Source organism: Amblyraja radiata, chromosome 2 (genome assembly GCF_010909765.2).
Source record: "Amblyraja radiata isolate CabotCenter1 chromosome 2, sAmbRad1.1.pri, whole genome shotgun sequence".
NCBI lineage: Eukaryota > Metazoa > Chordata > Chondrichthyes > Rajiformes > Rajidae > Amblyraja > Amblyraja radiata.
In genome coordinates this window covers 57158829-57176458 of record NC_045957.1, presented here as the reverse complement: position 1 = coordinate 57176458, position 17630 = coordinate 57158829, and the positions used below count along the sequence as shown (strand labels likewise).

At 43.6% G+C, this 17630-nt stretch overlaps 1 protein-coding gene across 5 annotated transcripts in view; it reads left to right on the top strand.

Annotated features, from left to right (window-relative positions):
* The first annotated feature begins 3031 nt into the window (after nt 1-3031).
* The window catches only part of slc4a7 (solute carrier family 4 member 7), a 119615-nt gene continuing 105016 nt past the window's right edge, over nt 3032-17630 (top strand). For 4 of the 5 annotated variants that reach the window (XM_033047190.1, XM_033047177.1, XM_033047198.1 and 1 more), the window contains exon 1: nt 3032-3148. In XM_033047190.1, coding sequence (XP_032903081.1) covers nt 3104-3148 — 45 coding nt within the window. In that variant the 5' untranslated portion in view covers nt 3032-3103. The remainder of the gene's footprint in view (nt 3149-17630) is intronic. The other variant, XM_033047186.1, reaches the window with a different exon arrangement.

Sequence of the window (17630 nt, the reverse complement as noted above, 5' to 3'; positions counted from 1 at the left end):
AACTGGCCTCAACTACCTTCTGCGGCAGAGAATTCCAGAGATTCACCACTCTGTGTGAAAAAAGTTTTTCTCATCTCGGTCCTAAAAGATTTCCCCCTTATCCTTAAACTGTGACCCCTTGTTCTGGACTTCCCCAACATCGGGAACAATCTCCCTGCATCTAGCCTGTCCAACCCCTTAAGAATGTTGTAAGTTTCTATAAGATCCCCCCTCAATCTTCTAAATTCTAGCGAGTACAAACCGAGTCTATCCAGTCTTTCTTCATATGAAAGTCCTGACATCCCAGGAATCAGTCTGGTGAACCTTCTCTGTACTCCCTCCATGGCAAGGATGTATTTCCTCAGATTAGGAGACCAAAACTGTACGCAATACTCCAGGTGTGGTCTCACCAAGACCCTGCTCCTATACTCAAATCCTTTTGCTATGAATGCTAACATACCATTCGCCTTCTTCACTGCCTGCTGCACCTGCATGCCTACTTTTAATGACTGGTGTACCATGACACCCAGGTCTCGTTGCATCTCCCCCTTTCCTAATCGGCCACCATTCAGATAATAATCTACTTTCCTGTTTTTGCCGCCAAAGTGGATAACCTCACATTTATCCACATTATACTGCATCTGCCATGCATTGCAGCATTATGTGGATCCTGCAGTGTCAGCTCTAGAGCACTCAAGGCGTATGCCAGCCAGTTGTGTGGAGTACTCCAGCATATCTTCAACCTGAGCCTGAGCCTGGAGAGGGTTCCTGTGATGTGGAAGACATCCTGAATGTTTCCTGTACAAAAGATGACGTGCCCCAGTTCATCCAATGACTACAGACCGGTGGTGCTGACTTCATACATCATGAAGTCCCTGGAGAGGCTGGTGCGCACTCACCTGTGACCCCTGGTTAAACCTTACCTGGACCTCCTGCAGTTCCCTTACCAATCAAAGAGTGGGGTTAAGGACGCCATCATCCACCTGTTCCATCGTTTCTATGCTCACCTGGATAAACGGGGAAGCATTGTGAGTCATGTTTTTTTTAACTTCTCCAGTGCTTTTAACACCATCCGGCATGCACAGCTTGGGAGCAAACTGAAGAAGGTGTGGGTGGATCCTCCATTGGTGTCCTGGACCATCAACTACCTGACTGGACGACGACAGTAGCTCAGGCTACAGAACTGTGTCTCAGACATGGTAGTGCGCCACACAGGGGTCGCCCACAGGGGACAGTTTTTGGATGACTCCAATTGTGGGCTGCATCTGTGAGGGGAGGGTAGCAAAAATACAGAGGTGTAGTCAACGACTTTGTTGAGTGGTGTGGGCTGAACACCACAGGACATCCTTTTTCTCTGTGGCTATCAAACTGTACATCTCCTCTCCTTTCTGTCATGGGGTGGGTTGGCTCCCCCACCCCCTCTAATCTTTTCACATCCCCAATCCTTTTTATTCGTCACTTTCATTTCATGTTTCGTGCATCTTGTTGTGATTTATGTCTATTGGCAGACCAATTTCCCTCCTGGGAGAAATAAAGTTCTATCATATCATATTATATCGTATTGTAAACTGTGGAAAGGATGGGTTAATGGTGCAGTGAGAATCAAAAACGCAACAAAATTAAAAAAAAATGCAGATGCTGGAAATCTGAAATAAAACAGAATATATTAGAAATACTAAACAAGTCAGGCAGCATCTGTGAAAAGAGGATCAGAGTCGAAGACCTTCATTAGAACTATAGAGTGTGATTACAGGTGATTAGCAAGGAAATGGTTGGTTTAAAAAGCTTTTGCAAACTGCACTTTGTTGTAACTAACCAGCTGCGATGCACACGTCGAAGCAATCTCACCCTCCATATCTGCAGCATCTTTTCCCAAATCATCCTCCCGCCCATTTTTCAGAGTCAGGGGATAGGGAAACAAGAGGTAAAGATGGTAGTAGAAATGCAGAACAAATGTATGAAAGATATGCAATAAAAGTCATGTGTAGGAAGGAACTGCAGATGCTGGTTTAAACCGAGGATAGATACAAAAGACTGGGGTAACTCAGCAGGACAGGAAACATCTCTGGAGAGACAAAAAACGATGCTAATCAAGGAAACAGTTCATTATTAATTGTGGGCTTCAAATCAATGACCTTGCATCCAGGGCTACTGGCGAGTTCTGATATCAATCAGACACTGCTTTGATCCACCGGGTGGCTCCGTCAGCGATGGCAGCCTCGCCAACAGTCTGTCTGCCCTTTTGTCCTTATTTTGTTATTTTTAATGTGTTTTAAAAGTTTGTGTTGATGTTCTCTGGTGTGTTTGATGTGGGGGGAGGGGGGATGGGGGAGGGGGGTGGAAGGTAGACGGGGGTCGGGGGAAACTTTTTTTTCTCCCTCTTACCTTGCCGGAGATACGATTGTTTTATGGGTCGTACCTCCGGTCGATCTGCGGCCTAACATCATGGAGCTGAAAGCCTTGCTCGGGACTGACTTTGAGCCCCACCACAGGGACGTGGACTTACCATCGGAGTCGATTCCTTGCCTAGGATTGACGCTCCAACCGTGGCCTGCGGACTTTAACATCAAGAGCTCGCAGTCTCGAGTCGGGAGCTCCAACGACTCAGAAGGTTCGACAAGCCCCGACCCGGGGTCCGATCGCCGGCACGGGGGTGCTGACATCCCCCCGATGCAGGAGCTTGATCGCCCGACACAGACGGTCCGTCGCCGGCTACGGGAGCCAAGATCGTCCCGTCAACGGAAGGCTCGAGGCCCCCAACCATTGGGAGAACAACGAAGGGAAGAGATTGAACTTTTTTTTGCCTTCCATCACAGTGAGGAATGTGGAGGAGTCACAGTGGTGGATGTTCGTAATCTGTTGCTTTTTATTAGTATGACTATGCCAAACCAAATTCCTGGTATGTTGCAAAACATACTTGGCTAATAAAGTATAATTATGATTATATAAAAAAGCTGGAGTAACTCAGCAGGTCAGGCAGCATCTCTGCATGGGAGGCGGGAGGGGGCGGGACCGGCCGCTGATTGGAGGCGGGGGAGGAGGAGGGGCGGTGACGACAGCGGTTCCGTCTAACCGACTGACGGAGCGAGGCGGCGGCGGCGGCGGATGCGCGGCCACGGTCACCATGGAGGAGGATGGCGGAGAGCAGATGAGACCGCTCCTTACTGTGGTAAGAGCCGGGCCGGGATGGGGGATGGGGATGGGGATGGGGGCGGACGGGCGATCGCGGGGGAATGGATGGTGATGGTGATGGGGGTTCGGGATACCCGTTTCCATGGTGCTGCCACGGCTCTGCCGGCACACGCTGGCCGCCCGCCCGCTCGGCAACGGCCGTTGCGATGGAAGCCGCGGCGCTGAGGCTGAGGCCGGGGCCGGGGTCGGGGTCGGGGCCGGGGTCGGGGTCGGGGCGACGGACGGAGCCAGGCTTCCCCCGGGGCCCAGGGCTCCGACACGGTCTGCCTCCGTTTCCGGCGTCGGCGGGGGTCTGCTGGCGCTCGGTGTGGACGCGGCGGAACCAGCGGCCGCCCTGTCCTCGCTGCCGCATCCGCAGCCGCTGCCGCCCCCTCCCCTCCCCAGATCCGCAGCCGCTGCCGCCCCCTCCCCTCCCCTCCCCAGATCCGCAGCCGCTGCCGCCCCCTCCCCTCCCCAGATCCGCTGGCGGTGCCGCTGCCGCCCCCTCCCCTCCCCAGATCCGCTGGCGTTTGAACGTAAACACGACCCGGCTCCCGGTGCAGAGAGCAGGGCTCGGAGGGTGGGATGGAAAGCCCGCTTCCCCGTGTCTCTTCCCTTTCTGTGACACTGTCACAAAACATAAGACACCGTCTTGGATCTTTCCTCCAAAGTTTCATTTGTTTGACTAACACCTACACAGACCGTTTTAGTCCGTGTTTGGCCCTCTTTCTTCATGCTAATCGTTGTGCTGGTAAACGATGTTGCTTATCTCCGGTCCTGGCTGTGCTTCGTGCGGGTCCAGTGTCATAGCTTGCAGTGTTTGCATAAAGTGACAGTGGGTGGTAGTTCTCTGCCTGTCGAGCGTACATCGTTAGTGCCTGTCCAGGATCGCAGCCTGTCTAGCACCTGCAGATAGTGTCAGTCTAGGTCACTGCCTGTCCAGTGATAACCTGGACAGGCAGAAAGCGATAATCTACCTCCGGGCTAATTCTTGATCCTCTCGTCCTTGATCACTGGCTGTCCAGGATTCAGCAGCTGTAGTTGATGTAAGTCCTGCTTCATATGTCCAGGGCCTGTTCAAGTGCCAGTCGGAGGTTACTGCCTGGCCAGTACCTGGCGATAGTACCAGTGTGGGGTCACTGCCTGTCTGGGTCTCGCGTTGGCCCTAGTCCGGTGTCACTGCCGGACATTAGATCCAGTTCAGTGTCACTGTCAGTCCAGCGTTTGCTGTCCATCCTAGTTTGGGGCCAGACATTCATTATCTGCACTTATTGTCGGCTTTTGTTTCCGTGGTCCATTTAACTTTTGTTTGTAGTGAGTGCTACTGCCATATTTGTGCCTCTCTGAGGTCTTTTTTCTGGCTTCTGCTAGTCCAGGAATACTGATTGGAATCTGGTCCTGAGTATGTGTCGTCTATCATTCTGCCTATTTGGGAAATGTGAATAGTTATCATTATGGAGTCTGTGCCTCCAGTATTTATTTGTTGTTTATTTACATCAACTGCTGCTGATCCAGGACCTCTGACTGCAGCCTCTGCCTTGGTCCTCCTTTATGCACTTCATTTGAGAATCTGAGTTGCATGTATCAATTCGTGTTCTGTTTATCATTGATCATTGTTTTTTCAACCACCAAACCTAGTTTTGATATACATTTTTGGACGAGGCTATAAACTATGGAGAGCTACTTTCTGGTTAGGTTTAAAGACTGACAATACATTATGCTTTCCATTTGGTATTGGTTTTGTCAAAAGTATCAGCATGCAGTGAAAGTCTTTGTGTGCTATCCAGGCAAATTATACCATACATTAGGTAATACAAAAGAGTACGTAAACAAACAGTGTGCTGAATATTGTATTACAGTTAGAGAGAAAGTGTATTTTTCAAATAAGTGCACGTCTCACAGCGAGGTAGATTGAAATATCGGGCAATTCATCCCGAGCAAATGAGAGGTCGTTCAAGCGTCCGATAACAGTGGAGAAGAAGACATTCTTGAATCTGGTAGTACGTGCTTTCAAGCTTTAGTATCTTCTGCCCAATGGGGGAGGGGAGAAAAAAGAATGATGGAGGTGTGTGTTGTCCTTCATTACATTGGTTGTTTTCCTGAGGCAGCATAAAGTATAGATGGAGTCAATGATGGTGAGATTTATTTGTGTGATGATCTGGGCCATTTTCATATGTATCTGTAATTTCTTGCCACCTTGAGCAGAGCGGTTGCCATTCCAAATTGTGTTGCATCTGTATAAGATGCTTTCTATGGTGTATCTGTAGAAATTGGTAAGAATAATTGGAGACATGCTGAGACATTAGGCCTTGACATTCTTGATTCTCACATATCTAAATATACTTGAGCTACTTGTATTCTGTTGCTTACCATCGGGCTCTTAAATTCAGCAGAACATGAACCTACTGTTCCCTCGATAATGTTTGGGACAAAGACCCATCATTTATTTATTTCCCTCTGTACTCCATAATTTGAGATTTGTAATAGAAAAAAATCACATGTGGTTAAAGTGCACATTATCAGAATTTATTAAAGGATATTTTTATACATTTTCGTTTCACCATGTAGAAATTACAGCTGTGTTTATACATTGTCCCCCCATTTCAGGGCACCATAATGTTTGGGACACATGGCTTCACAGGTGTTTGTAATTGCTCAGGTGTCTTTAAATGCCTCCTTAATGCAGGTATAAGAGAGCTTGCAGCACCTAGTCTTTCCTCCAGTCTTTCCATCACCTTTGGAAACTTTTATTGCTGTTTATCAACATGAGGACCAAAGTTGTGCCAATGAAAGTCAAATAAGCCATTATGAGACTGAGAAACAAGAATAAAACTGTTGGAGATATCAGCCCAACCTCAGGCTTACCAGAATCAACTGTTTGGAACATCATGAAGAAGAAAGAGAGCACTGGTGAGCTGACTACTTGCAAAGGGACTGGCAGGCCAAGGAAGACCTCCACAGCTGATGACAGAGGAATTATCTCTATAAATTAAAAAAAAATCCCCAAACATCTTTCCAACAGATCAGAAACAAGGGGGAAGGGGGAAGGGGGAAGGGGGGGGGGGGGGGGGGGGGGGGGGGGACGAGACGACTATGTATAAACACTGCAGTAATTTCTACATGGTAAAAATGGCCTTTATTAAAATCTGACAATGTGCTCTTTAACCACATGTGACTTTTTTTCTATTACAAATTTCAAATTGTGGAGTACAGAGGCAAATAAATAAATGATGGGTCTTTGTCCCAAATATTATGGAGGGCACTGTATCATTGCACCGATGACTTGCTCTAGTCCTTTTTTGGTATTCTGCTCTGATGGAATTGAAAATATGTATTGCAGTTGAAATATCCTGTCTTTTATATCATCTCTGGCAGTTATTAGCTTAAAAGATTGAATATTCATTATGTACTGTGCTTGGGTGTCATAAAGAGTAGGTTCCTACAGTGGAGTTGATTGAACCACATCAACAGATGGGAGGTAGATTGGATATTTTGATGCAAATGTCAAAACATTTTAAAAACCAGCATGGAGAATTGCAGTCCTGAAGGGAATCCTCCATGTTACGTATTACAAAATTAATCTTTCTTCAAGCTCGGGCGTAATTAATTTCCGTCTGACTCTTGTGTGTCAACAAATCACTGCCACATTTCTGCAAAAGCATTTGATCTACGCAGTCTTTGTTTACTCTTTCGAAGTTTGTATAACTGTTGATTGCTGAAATGATCGATTCTTCACACTTGACATTCTGTTTTCAGAGTTTGGGAAGCTGCTGTTGATTTACAGTATATTAGCTGTCAACATCTTATTTGCTAGTTAGAATAGAAACTAAATGATTGTCTAAAAAATGGTGTAAAGTGGTGCTGAAAGTTGGCAACTTCAGCGTGTGAATTTGATGTAATTGCATATTTCCCCTTTTAAAATAGGAATATTGTTCTCAAGATGTGCTTATAGTTCAGGTAAGTCTTAGGGTTTAGCTTTTTAAATAATTATATTAGATGTGTACGTTATATTGATACTTCAGTTATTAGATATATATTTATAAAAATAAAGACAGGGGCAAAGTTAGTGGGGAGCAGTCTGAAGTATTGGGAGAGATTGAATAGGCAGGGACTCTATTCCATGGAGCGCAGGAGGATGAGGGGTGATCTTATAGAGGTGTATAAAATCATGAGAGGAATAGAAACATAGAAACATAGAAATTAGGTGCAGGAGTAGGCCATTCGGCCCTTCGAGCCTGCACCGCCATTCAATATGATCATAGCTGATCATCCAACTCAGTATCCCGTACCTGCCTTCTCTCCATACCCTCTGATCCCATTAGCCACAAGGGCCACACCTAACTCCCTCTTAAATATAGCTAATGAACTGGCCTCGACTACCCTCTGTGGCAGAGAGTTCCAGAGATTCACCACTCTCTGTGTGAAAAAAGTTCTTCTCATCTCGGTTGGGTAGATGCACAGAGTAGGTAAATTGAAGACCAGAGGACATAGGTTTAAGATGAAGGGGAAAAGGAATCTGAGGGGTAACTTTTTCGCACAAAGGGTGGCGGGTCAACTACTAGCTGCCAGAGGAGGTACTTGAGGCAGGGACTATCCCAACGTTTAAGAAACAGTTAGACAGATACAACCCTCTAGGTTGAGGATGGTTTGATTTTTTTTTAATCTTGAAGAAGGGATAATGCTTCAGTGTTTTTAATGAAGTGTTGGCTTGACCAGAAAGGGCGAGTAAATGAAAAGAAGGATAATTTTGGGCAGATCTGAAGGAAAGGGTGGTTTCGGTGGATATCAACATATATTCCTCATGTGCTGTAGCCCTGAATAGCATAGCTGCTGGGACCAGAGAGAGCAATGTTTGTGGAGTGAGCCTGGAGAGTGAACAGTAGCAGGGGAGAAAATAAATTTTAAGGAGAGGGTTGATACTAAAGGTTGAACGGGAGGGTAGAGGGAGGAAGAATTGAGTTGAGTCAGTGGCTAGAATGGTAAAATGTGATTTTTCCCCCCGATGTTTGACCAACAATGACTTGGCAGTGGTGATGTGGGGACTTGCACCGCAATTATCTCTTTGGTACTTACTAGAGGATTTAGCAATACAATTATATTACAGCCATCAACATAAGGAGTTAAGGGAGTTTTTTTTTTAATTGATTATTTTTTATAATACTTCTGTCTCAGCTTTTAATGTAAGGGTTAAGTTTCAGCATTAACAAGAGGGCACTAAATTGCAAGTCACAGGAGGGATTATTATTGTGGTCCAAATTGATAAGACAGTGATTTAGAATTGTATCACTCCTTTGGGGATCTAAAGAGGTTTGTATTGCGCAGTCCTAAGAGAACTATTCAAAAGGTGTATACATGAGTTTTTTAAATTTACCGCTGTAAATAAGAATCTTGGATATTTAAATGAAGGAACAGGAAAGTCATTCTTTGAAAGGAATCCTATGTTTCCTCGAGTGTTTTGCCATCTGGAGGTTTCTTGATTGGAGGATGCAATCAGCAGTACCAGGATATACTTTGTTGTTTAAAAGGCACAATTTGTTTAATGCTGTCATACTTTCTAAGTCAGTTGGGCATTATATGTGTAACTTTGCAGGATGAATTTCCCACGATGTATGATACATATCTTCAACACCAGAGTATAAAATATATGCTGCTATCCAGTGCCTGAATTCTTCACTTTAGTGTTTACCAAAATTCATTACGCAATAAACAACATTGCCTCTGTTGTTGCAACATATTGTTGAACATGAAAAATACAAAGAAACCAAACTGGTCCAATTTTCCTGGTATTGGTTTATTTTGCATGCTATCCAGTCAAATCAAACTAAACATGAGTACAATCAAGCCATACACAAAAACAACTGGTAGTATTTAATCTGTGAACGCCACATTTAATACAAACTTGTACATTGAAATTGTTTATTTTGTAGTCTCCAGTGAAAGCAAAACTTCAGTTCAATAGGAAAACAAAACTGGAATTAGGATAGAATCCAATAATTAAATAAAACTGCATTTAAAATGAATCAGAACATTAATAAAATTAACACCAATAAAATAAATCTAATTGGAGAATTATTGAGAAGATATGGAATGGAATACTTTATTGTCACATGTGACTAGGCACAGTGAAATTCTTTGCTGCATACCCAATGTATACAAATAGCAGCCAACTACGGTGCTGACAAAGTTACAAAGCACACCGGCTCATCCCTTTGTTCTCTTTCTCCCCCCCCCCCCCCCACCCCCACAGCAGTTCCTCCACGCCGGGTGCCCAAGTTCTTTGCTCTACCACCCACCCCAATTGTCCATTCGTCTTCCCCTCCCCCCCCCCCTCACGGTGGCCCTCCACGAGGGTCCTCCATTGTTATCCCCTCCCCCCCTTTCACGGCGGTCCCCCCACACGCTCCATTGTTCTTCCCTTTCCCCCCCTCACGACGGTCCCTCCACATCGAGTCCTACATTGTTCTTCCCCCCCCGCCCCCTCACGGCAGTCCTCCCACGCTGGGTCCTCCATTGCTCTTCCCCTCCCCTCACAGCGGTCCTCCACGCTCTCATCGACCTGCGAGGCATCGCCGCCACGAGGCTTCACCACCGCCGAGGCCCCATTGTCGCGAGGCTTCACTGCCGCCGAGGCCTCACCGCTGTCGTCGTCCCACTTCACACCTCCATGGTTTCGACCAGGGCCCCAGCCGCGGGATCCGGGTGACATCGAGACTGGCGCCCGATAAAGACCTCGGGCCGCGTTCCCAGTCCTCAGCCGCAGCGCGCGGTCCATCGTGAAGCTTTCTGGCCGCGCGTCCCATTGGGAAGCCTTACAGGAACAGATACAGACAGTGAGTATCTATCTCTAAAGTATCTCTATCTCTAAAAGGATTACTAATATATTTCCTTGACCATTGCATATTTGCTACCTTTGTAATGTGGATGCATCATAATCTTCTAAAAGCAAGAGAATTCATCATTTGAAAAGTAACACTTAAGCAAAAATTATTTGTATTCAATAAAAATCTATAATTGACTGAATCTCAGAAGTTGCAGTGGGAATAGGTTAATAAATGAATTTTAAGGCTTTGTGCCATTGGAAATCTTTGTGATCCAATGTGATTGACGTACTGTACTGTAATTCCCTGGGTAATTAATAGACAATAGACAATAGGTGCAGGTGTAGGCCATTTGGCCCTTCGAGCCAGCACCACCATTCACTCTGATCTTGGCTGATCATCCACATTCAGCACTCCATTCCTGCCTTTCTCACCATATCCCCTGACTCCATATCTTCTCACCATATCTCCTGACAATTAACTAATGTTTTTTAATATTAAATGTATATGGTATGTTCAGTCTTTGTTGTAATATTTCTTATCCATGAAGATATATTTTGTTATAAATCTGGCCAAATCCATAATAAAATGATGAAGAACAAGTATTACATTTAAGTAGAATGATAAAGTCTGCTTTCTGGAATTATATTTTTATAGCCTGATAACTTTTGATTGATAACTGTAATTGGAAGGCTTTTACTTTGTGTCCAAGCCTAAATAAACCCATTATTTTATTGAACGGGTGGCACAGTGGCATAGTGGCAGAATTACTGCCTTAGTGCCAGAGACCGGGGTTCGATCCTGACTACGGGTGCTGTCTGTACGGAGTTTGTACCTTCGCCAAGGGACCACGTGGGTTTTCTCCGAGAACTTTGGTTTCCTCTCGCACTCCAAAGACGTACAGGTTTGGAGGTTAACTGGCTTGGTATAAATGTAAAAATTGTCCCTAGTTTGTGTAGGGTAGTGTTAATGTGCGGGGGTTGCTGGTCGGCGGACTCAGTGGGCCGAAGGGTCTGTTTCCGCGCTGTATCTTTAAACTAAACTAAACTAAACATTAGTATTTCTGACAGAATTATCAAGCAATATTAATTTACCTCTTGAATTGTACTGCTTGCAAACTAAACATTGAGCAGATGGGTGGATAACTGTCATGTCTTCCTTTCACTCGGTGACAGACTGCATATAAATCTGTGTGGAAAGTTGGACTACTCTTTCCCTTTTCTCCTTGCCCCTGACGTTTTATGGAAGTGCTTAGACAGGTAGTGTTTTATTTCAGAAAAATAAAACACTGGGAATATGCAGTAGGTCGGCTAGCATCTGATTTGAAATAGTTGATGTTTTCATTTGATGTCTGGTTGTGCTATAAGGCCAGCATTAGAAGATGAGCACTTGCAGCAAATGCAAAGAGGTGAAGAGATGGAGGGAATGATTGATATCGGTTATAGACCAAAAATAACTTAATGACGCAGATGGTGTTGACTGGGCAATGAACTCGTGTTAATCATAGTGATCTGTCTGGATGAGATGCAAACAAAGGAAGATGAATGAAAATGGAAGAGGGAGGAATTGTTTCTGGACAGAAAAAGGAACAGAATTAAGATAGATAGGCTGGAGTTAGACAGTTTAAAATGAAAAATATAATTGACCAAAACTGACTGTAGTTTGGGTGAATTACATATTTGACTGGGAAGTGTGTTTAGAAATTCAACCAGAAAAAAATGATCTTGTCCAAATAGAAAATATTGCCCCTTTTTCACCTTTTTTTTCAATTCTATCCGTGAAGGACAGGATAGAGGCTGCTGTAGCAACAGAACGTAGAAGTGGAAATTTTAGATAATTTACGGCAAGGAATAAATCAAAGGAATTTTCATTATATGCAAAACACTCGTTTTATAAAAATCAGATCTGTACCTTTTTGAACATGTGTTTTCATTGTAAGATCATTCTCAAACTATCAATTATGAGTATGCAGATATCGGTGATGGTCACAAAAATGGACCTTGAAAGTATTTATTGTGTACTGGGTGATTAGTATGTGATATGCACCTGCTTTGATATCTTGCTCTAGCGGTCCTCCCACCTGCTTTGAAATTTGGAATCGGAAAGCATTTGGGTGAAAGTTTAGAGAAAGAAAAGAAGAAAAGATAGACTATACAGTGAAAAACTGTTGCTCTCAACAGCATGAATCCGCTCAGTTTAAAATGAAAATAATGCCTGTCAATCTGATTAAGTTCCTCAGACCTGTACGTAAGTAAATAAATATGCTGAAAGTAATATAAGTAAACAATGTGGAATAAAACTAAAACTGCACTGATCAGCCAAAATGAACAGAAGGTAATTTCCTAAATTGTATTATTTTAAATAATTAAAATTCTGGTCTGTTTTGATTGTTGGATTTAACTGTGCATGAATTTCTGACAATGGATTATATGCAAATCATAGCAAAACCCGGTATTTATATGCTATGCCTTGGCTTATAGAAAAATGCATCCTTTTAACCTCCTCAACATAAAACTGTCCTCCTGACTTAAATGGTACTGTAGACCCTCTATTTTTCCATGTCTCTCAATATCTTCCCATTTATTGTGTATTTTCTCACCTGCAGAACTTCCCATTTATCAGCAATCAACACATTGCAACAGCGATATTGGCTTTTGTAATGAACTTTAGTTGAAAATGTTTCCTATCATTCATGCTAGTTTAAAACATGACTTGCAACCCCAACATTTAATCAATTTTCTGTCATCTGGTAACGTCAAATTGTACTTATCTTTTTCTCCCACAGACAAACATTTTGAAGTTCGTTAGCCCTTACCACTTTGTTTTTGCTAGCATCAGCATTTATCATTCAATTCTGGTCTCTGTCCTATCTTTTATTATTTTTGGCCATCCCCCTATCCATTTCAATTTAAAACTGTATTCTCATCTGTATTCTCATCCCCTTTTAGCTCATCCCCATTTCTAACTTTACTAGTTCTGATGAAACGTCATCATTATCAGACCTAACTCAGTTTCACACTTGTGGGTAATGCTGAGTATTTTGTTGGCCTTTATCTAAAAAAAAATCTATATTCTTAAGGTATATAGTACAGACTTGAAAGACAAAATGACATCCTGTATTGCACCTTTGTAAGTATACCAGAAAGTGAGAAACTGGTCACGTACCACATTTCCACTGAATAGCAAATTACTTCCAGTACATTAACTAATTTAGAAATTCTTGGGCATTTCATATTATTTGTCAAGGGCCGTAACTGAATTTTTGAACCTTTGTTGCTAAGCATGATAGTCTCACATCTGCAGTTATACGGCATTTTAGTTCTTCTGTCATGGTACATAGTTCTCTTGATGTTTAGAACTTTTAAACCTACTGCTTCACTCGACTTAATACAGTCATCAGGAGAAACCGCCTATAAAGCAGTCTTGATTTGTTCAGCAATTTGTCTAATGCATTGAATAAGCTAGCAAATATTGTTTTTTTTCACTGGACCATTAACACTAATCACAATCGTAATCGTAATTTATTAGCCAAGTATGTTTTGCAACATACGAGGAATTTGATTTGCCATACAGTCATACCAAAAAAGCAACACGACACACAACTACATAAAAATTTGACATAAACAGCGGCTCCTCCACATTCCCAACTGTGATGGAAGGCAATAAAGTCTTATCTTCTTTCCTCCTTCCCTCCCGCGGTCGGGGGAGTCGAACCATCCGCAGCCGGTGATCGAGCTCCCGCATCGGGATGGTTGAAACTCCTGCGGCCTGGAGTTCCCGAAATCGGTCCCTAACCAGGGATCGCGAGCTTCACGATGTTAAAGTCCGCAGCTCCCGCAGGTTGGAGCACCAAAGGCCGACCCCTGGCAAAGGGATCGCCCACTCAAGATGTTAAAATCCGAAGGCTCCGCGGATTTGGAGCTCTAGAAGTCCCAAACAAGAGGCCGCCAACTCCACGATGTTAGGCTGCAGTGCAGACGGAGATATGACACGGAAAAAGTCGCATCTCCGTCGAGGTAAGAGATAAGAAAAACATACATTTTACAACAAACTAAAAACACTAAAAATGAAAAAGACAAAGACAGACTGTTGGCGAGGCAGTCATCGTAAAGGAAGAGTTAGCAGCGGGAAAATCTGAGCTGGTTCACAGGGTATTTATGTTTTTATTTTATTTTCCACACACAAATCACTTTAAGTGGATTAATAGTCCCGGATATTTATTACTTGAAATAATATCTCTTTCTTAGTTTTCACGATCATTGTATTGCTCATACACCACATATTAGCTCTTTTTTCCTTTCTGTTCAAGAGAAAGTTGGTTCCTTTTATGCCTCTAGAGCACCACCATGTGGCTGGACACATTGATCAACTTATTCTTAATACAGCATCAATATAAAGGCCTTGACAACATTGGCTGGATGCCGACTAACAAACAACCATTACATGGTTCCTATTCTAGTCTCCACATTGCCCGCAACCTCTTCCAAATTCCTCAGTTACACATGAACCGTAACTGGTGCCAATCACCTTTCACTGAACATATCTTTGGGATGTGGGAGGAGACTGGAGCACCTGAAGAAAGCCCATGAAGTAAAAGGAAGAACATGCATGCTCCACATAGAGAGTATCGAAGGTTAGAATTGAACTTGGGTTGTTGGAACTTTGAGAGAGCTGCACTACAATGCTACGTTTGGCACTTTTTGACATAGAAACATAGAAAATAGGTGCAGGAGTAGGCCATTTGGCCCTTCGAGCCTGCACCGCTATTCAATATGATCATGGCTGATCATCCAACTCGGTATCCTGTACCTGCCTTCTCTCCATACCCACTGATCCCTTTAGCCACAAGGGCCACATCTAACTCCCTCTTAAATATAGCCAATGAACTGGCCTCAACTACCTTCTGTGGCAGAGAATTCCAGAGATTCACCACTCTGTGTGAAAAATGTTTTCCTCATCTCGGTCCTAAAAGATTTCCCCCTTATCCTTAAACTGTGACCCCTTGTTCTGGACTTCCCCAACATCGGGAACAATCTTCCTGCATCTAGCCTATCCAACCCATTAAGAATTTTGTATGTTTCTATAAGATCCCCCCTCAACCTTCTAAATTCTAGCGAGTACAAGCCGAGTCTATCCAGTCTTTCTTCATATGAAAGTCCTGACATCCCAGGAATCAGTCAGGTGAACCTTCTCTGTACTCCCTCTATAGCAAGAATGTCTTTCCTCAGATTAGCAGACTAAAACTCCAGGTGTGGTCTCACCAAGACCCTGTACAACTGCAGTAGAACCTCCCTGCTCCTATACTCAAATCCTTTTGCTATGAATGCTAACATACCATTTGCTTTCTTCACTGCCTGCTGCACCTGCATGCCTACTTTCAATGACTGGTGTACCATGACACCCAGGTCTCGTTGCATCTCCCCTTTCCCTAATCGGCCTCCATTCAGATAATAGTCTACTTTCCTGTTTTTGCCACCAAAGTGGATGACCTCACATTTATCAACATTATACTGCATCTGCCATGCATTTGCCCACTCACCGAGCTTATCCAAGTCACCTTGCAGCCTCCTAGCATCCTCCTCATAGCTAACACTGCCCCCCAGCTTCGTGTCATCCGCAAACTTGGAGATGTTGCATTCAATTCCCTCGTCTAAATCATTAATATATATTGTAAATAGCCGGGGTCCCAGCACTGAGCCTTGCGGTACCCCACTAGTCACTGCCTGCCATTGTGAAAAGGACCCGTTTACTCCTACTCTTTGCTTCCTGTCTGTCAGCCAGTTCTCTATCCACATCAATACTGAACTCCCAATACCGTGTGCTTTAAGTTTGTATACTAATCTCTTATGTGGGACCTTGTCGAAAGACTCATTCATTTAAAGGGAACATTATTCAAAGAGTTGTTCTGTGCATGATCACTCTTCATCCTGTGAAGAGACCATTTCTACCTATTTCCTTTCATCCCTCACCACTTGCTTCCTCATGGCCTTTACAATATCATAGCCTTCTGGATCGCATGAAAGAGGGTATTTGCCCATATCGCTTTCAAAATGACAAGTTTATTTATCCTCTGTACAGTTTGGCTGCGATACGTATGCATATGTCAACTTGTTCAGTTGCTTCCTTAGTTTCATATTTTGATCATATAGCCTCTGGTTATTGGTTCTTTACAAGCCTAGTCATTCTTTTTCATCTAAGGTTTCCATCTTTGCTATTAGTTAAGAGATATTGTGCGACGTAATTCAGGTGCACAACTAGCTGAGCAATCCATCTAAATCAAGATCAGTTTAGATTTACCAGTCCTTGATCAATGTAAAAACTATTCAACATGAGGCATTTAGATGGACCATCTTCGTCAGCATTGATGAGTTGGGCTGAAGACCTCTTTCCATACTATATTTTCTGACTGATAACAAAAAAATCACTGTGACTCTAACAGCAATTAACTTTTATAAATTTAATGTAGAAAAAGTAGCAAAATGCTTCAACAGTTGCTTTGCAGTGTTTTAGGTTACATGTAGGGAAGAGAAGACTTTAAAATACTTATACCGGTCTACCTCCGATTTGCGGCAACTGGTGGTCCGGCACCTCTTAATCCGGACAAAATTTCTCGAGCGCACTTGAAATCCCTCCCGCAAGTCCCACCAGAAATGTGGTGCCTGGGCTGAGTAAGACAACCGATCTCAACCTCAGTGGGACTTCCATGCCGATCGGTGGGTCAAATTTGACCCCTGCGTTTAGGGCTCGTGAATTCTGGTCCGGCCAGAGCTGGCAGATCCGTTCCCATAACTGACATCCAAGGCCAACTTTGCGGGCCAGTCGCTCGGCGGCCTAGGCAGACCATTCCAGTATTATTGGACTCCTCTCAGAAGGTATGCTCTCTGTTAGTCTGACGAAATGGATAATCCAGAAATCCACTGGAACCAAGGGTATCGTAACATCGGTGGTGGACCTGTACAAAGCAGGACCATCCTGGAGGGAGAAATAATCCCTGACTTTTTTTTAAATTTGCCATAATAAGCCAACCTACTTTAAATTTTGAAATGAGCATTTGGAAGCCTCTGAGACCATCCATTCCACTGTTTATGTTGATTTGCCTGCTAACCCAAGCCTTTAAGTTATTTCCTGTCTTCACCCAAAATCATCTTGTCCATAAGGCATCAGCGGCTTTCACAAAAAGCACGAAGAGGACAGTAAGAACATTCAGTTCACTCAATGCAAACTTTAGGTCATTTGTTCCTTGCTCCCGTGGAAATCTCCAGCGCGGTCGAGATGAGGGGGTTCTGAAGTTGCATTCTCTCGATTGAGGACATTTTCTCAACTCTCCTAGAAGCAACGAGCCATGGCTTTACCATTGGTTGTCTGTCTAACTCAGTGGTTCCCAACGTACGCCCCACAGGGGGGCAATTTGATTTTTAAGGGGGGCAATTGAGCCGATCCACAAATATTTCAATATTCTAATATAGAAATGTTCTCTCTCTTTATTACCTGTGAATACTCTTTTATTATCATATTTCTTTTGAAGCTTGTTTAAACCAAGGTATTGGCGTTTTAAGCTTCTTCAGCTGAAACGGAGTTCACTTTTTAAATGATAAGAATTATATATCACCACATGGGAGGGGGGGGGGGCATCAGGATTTTAGAGGTGATTAGGTGGGGCAT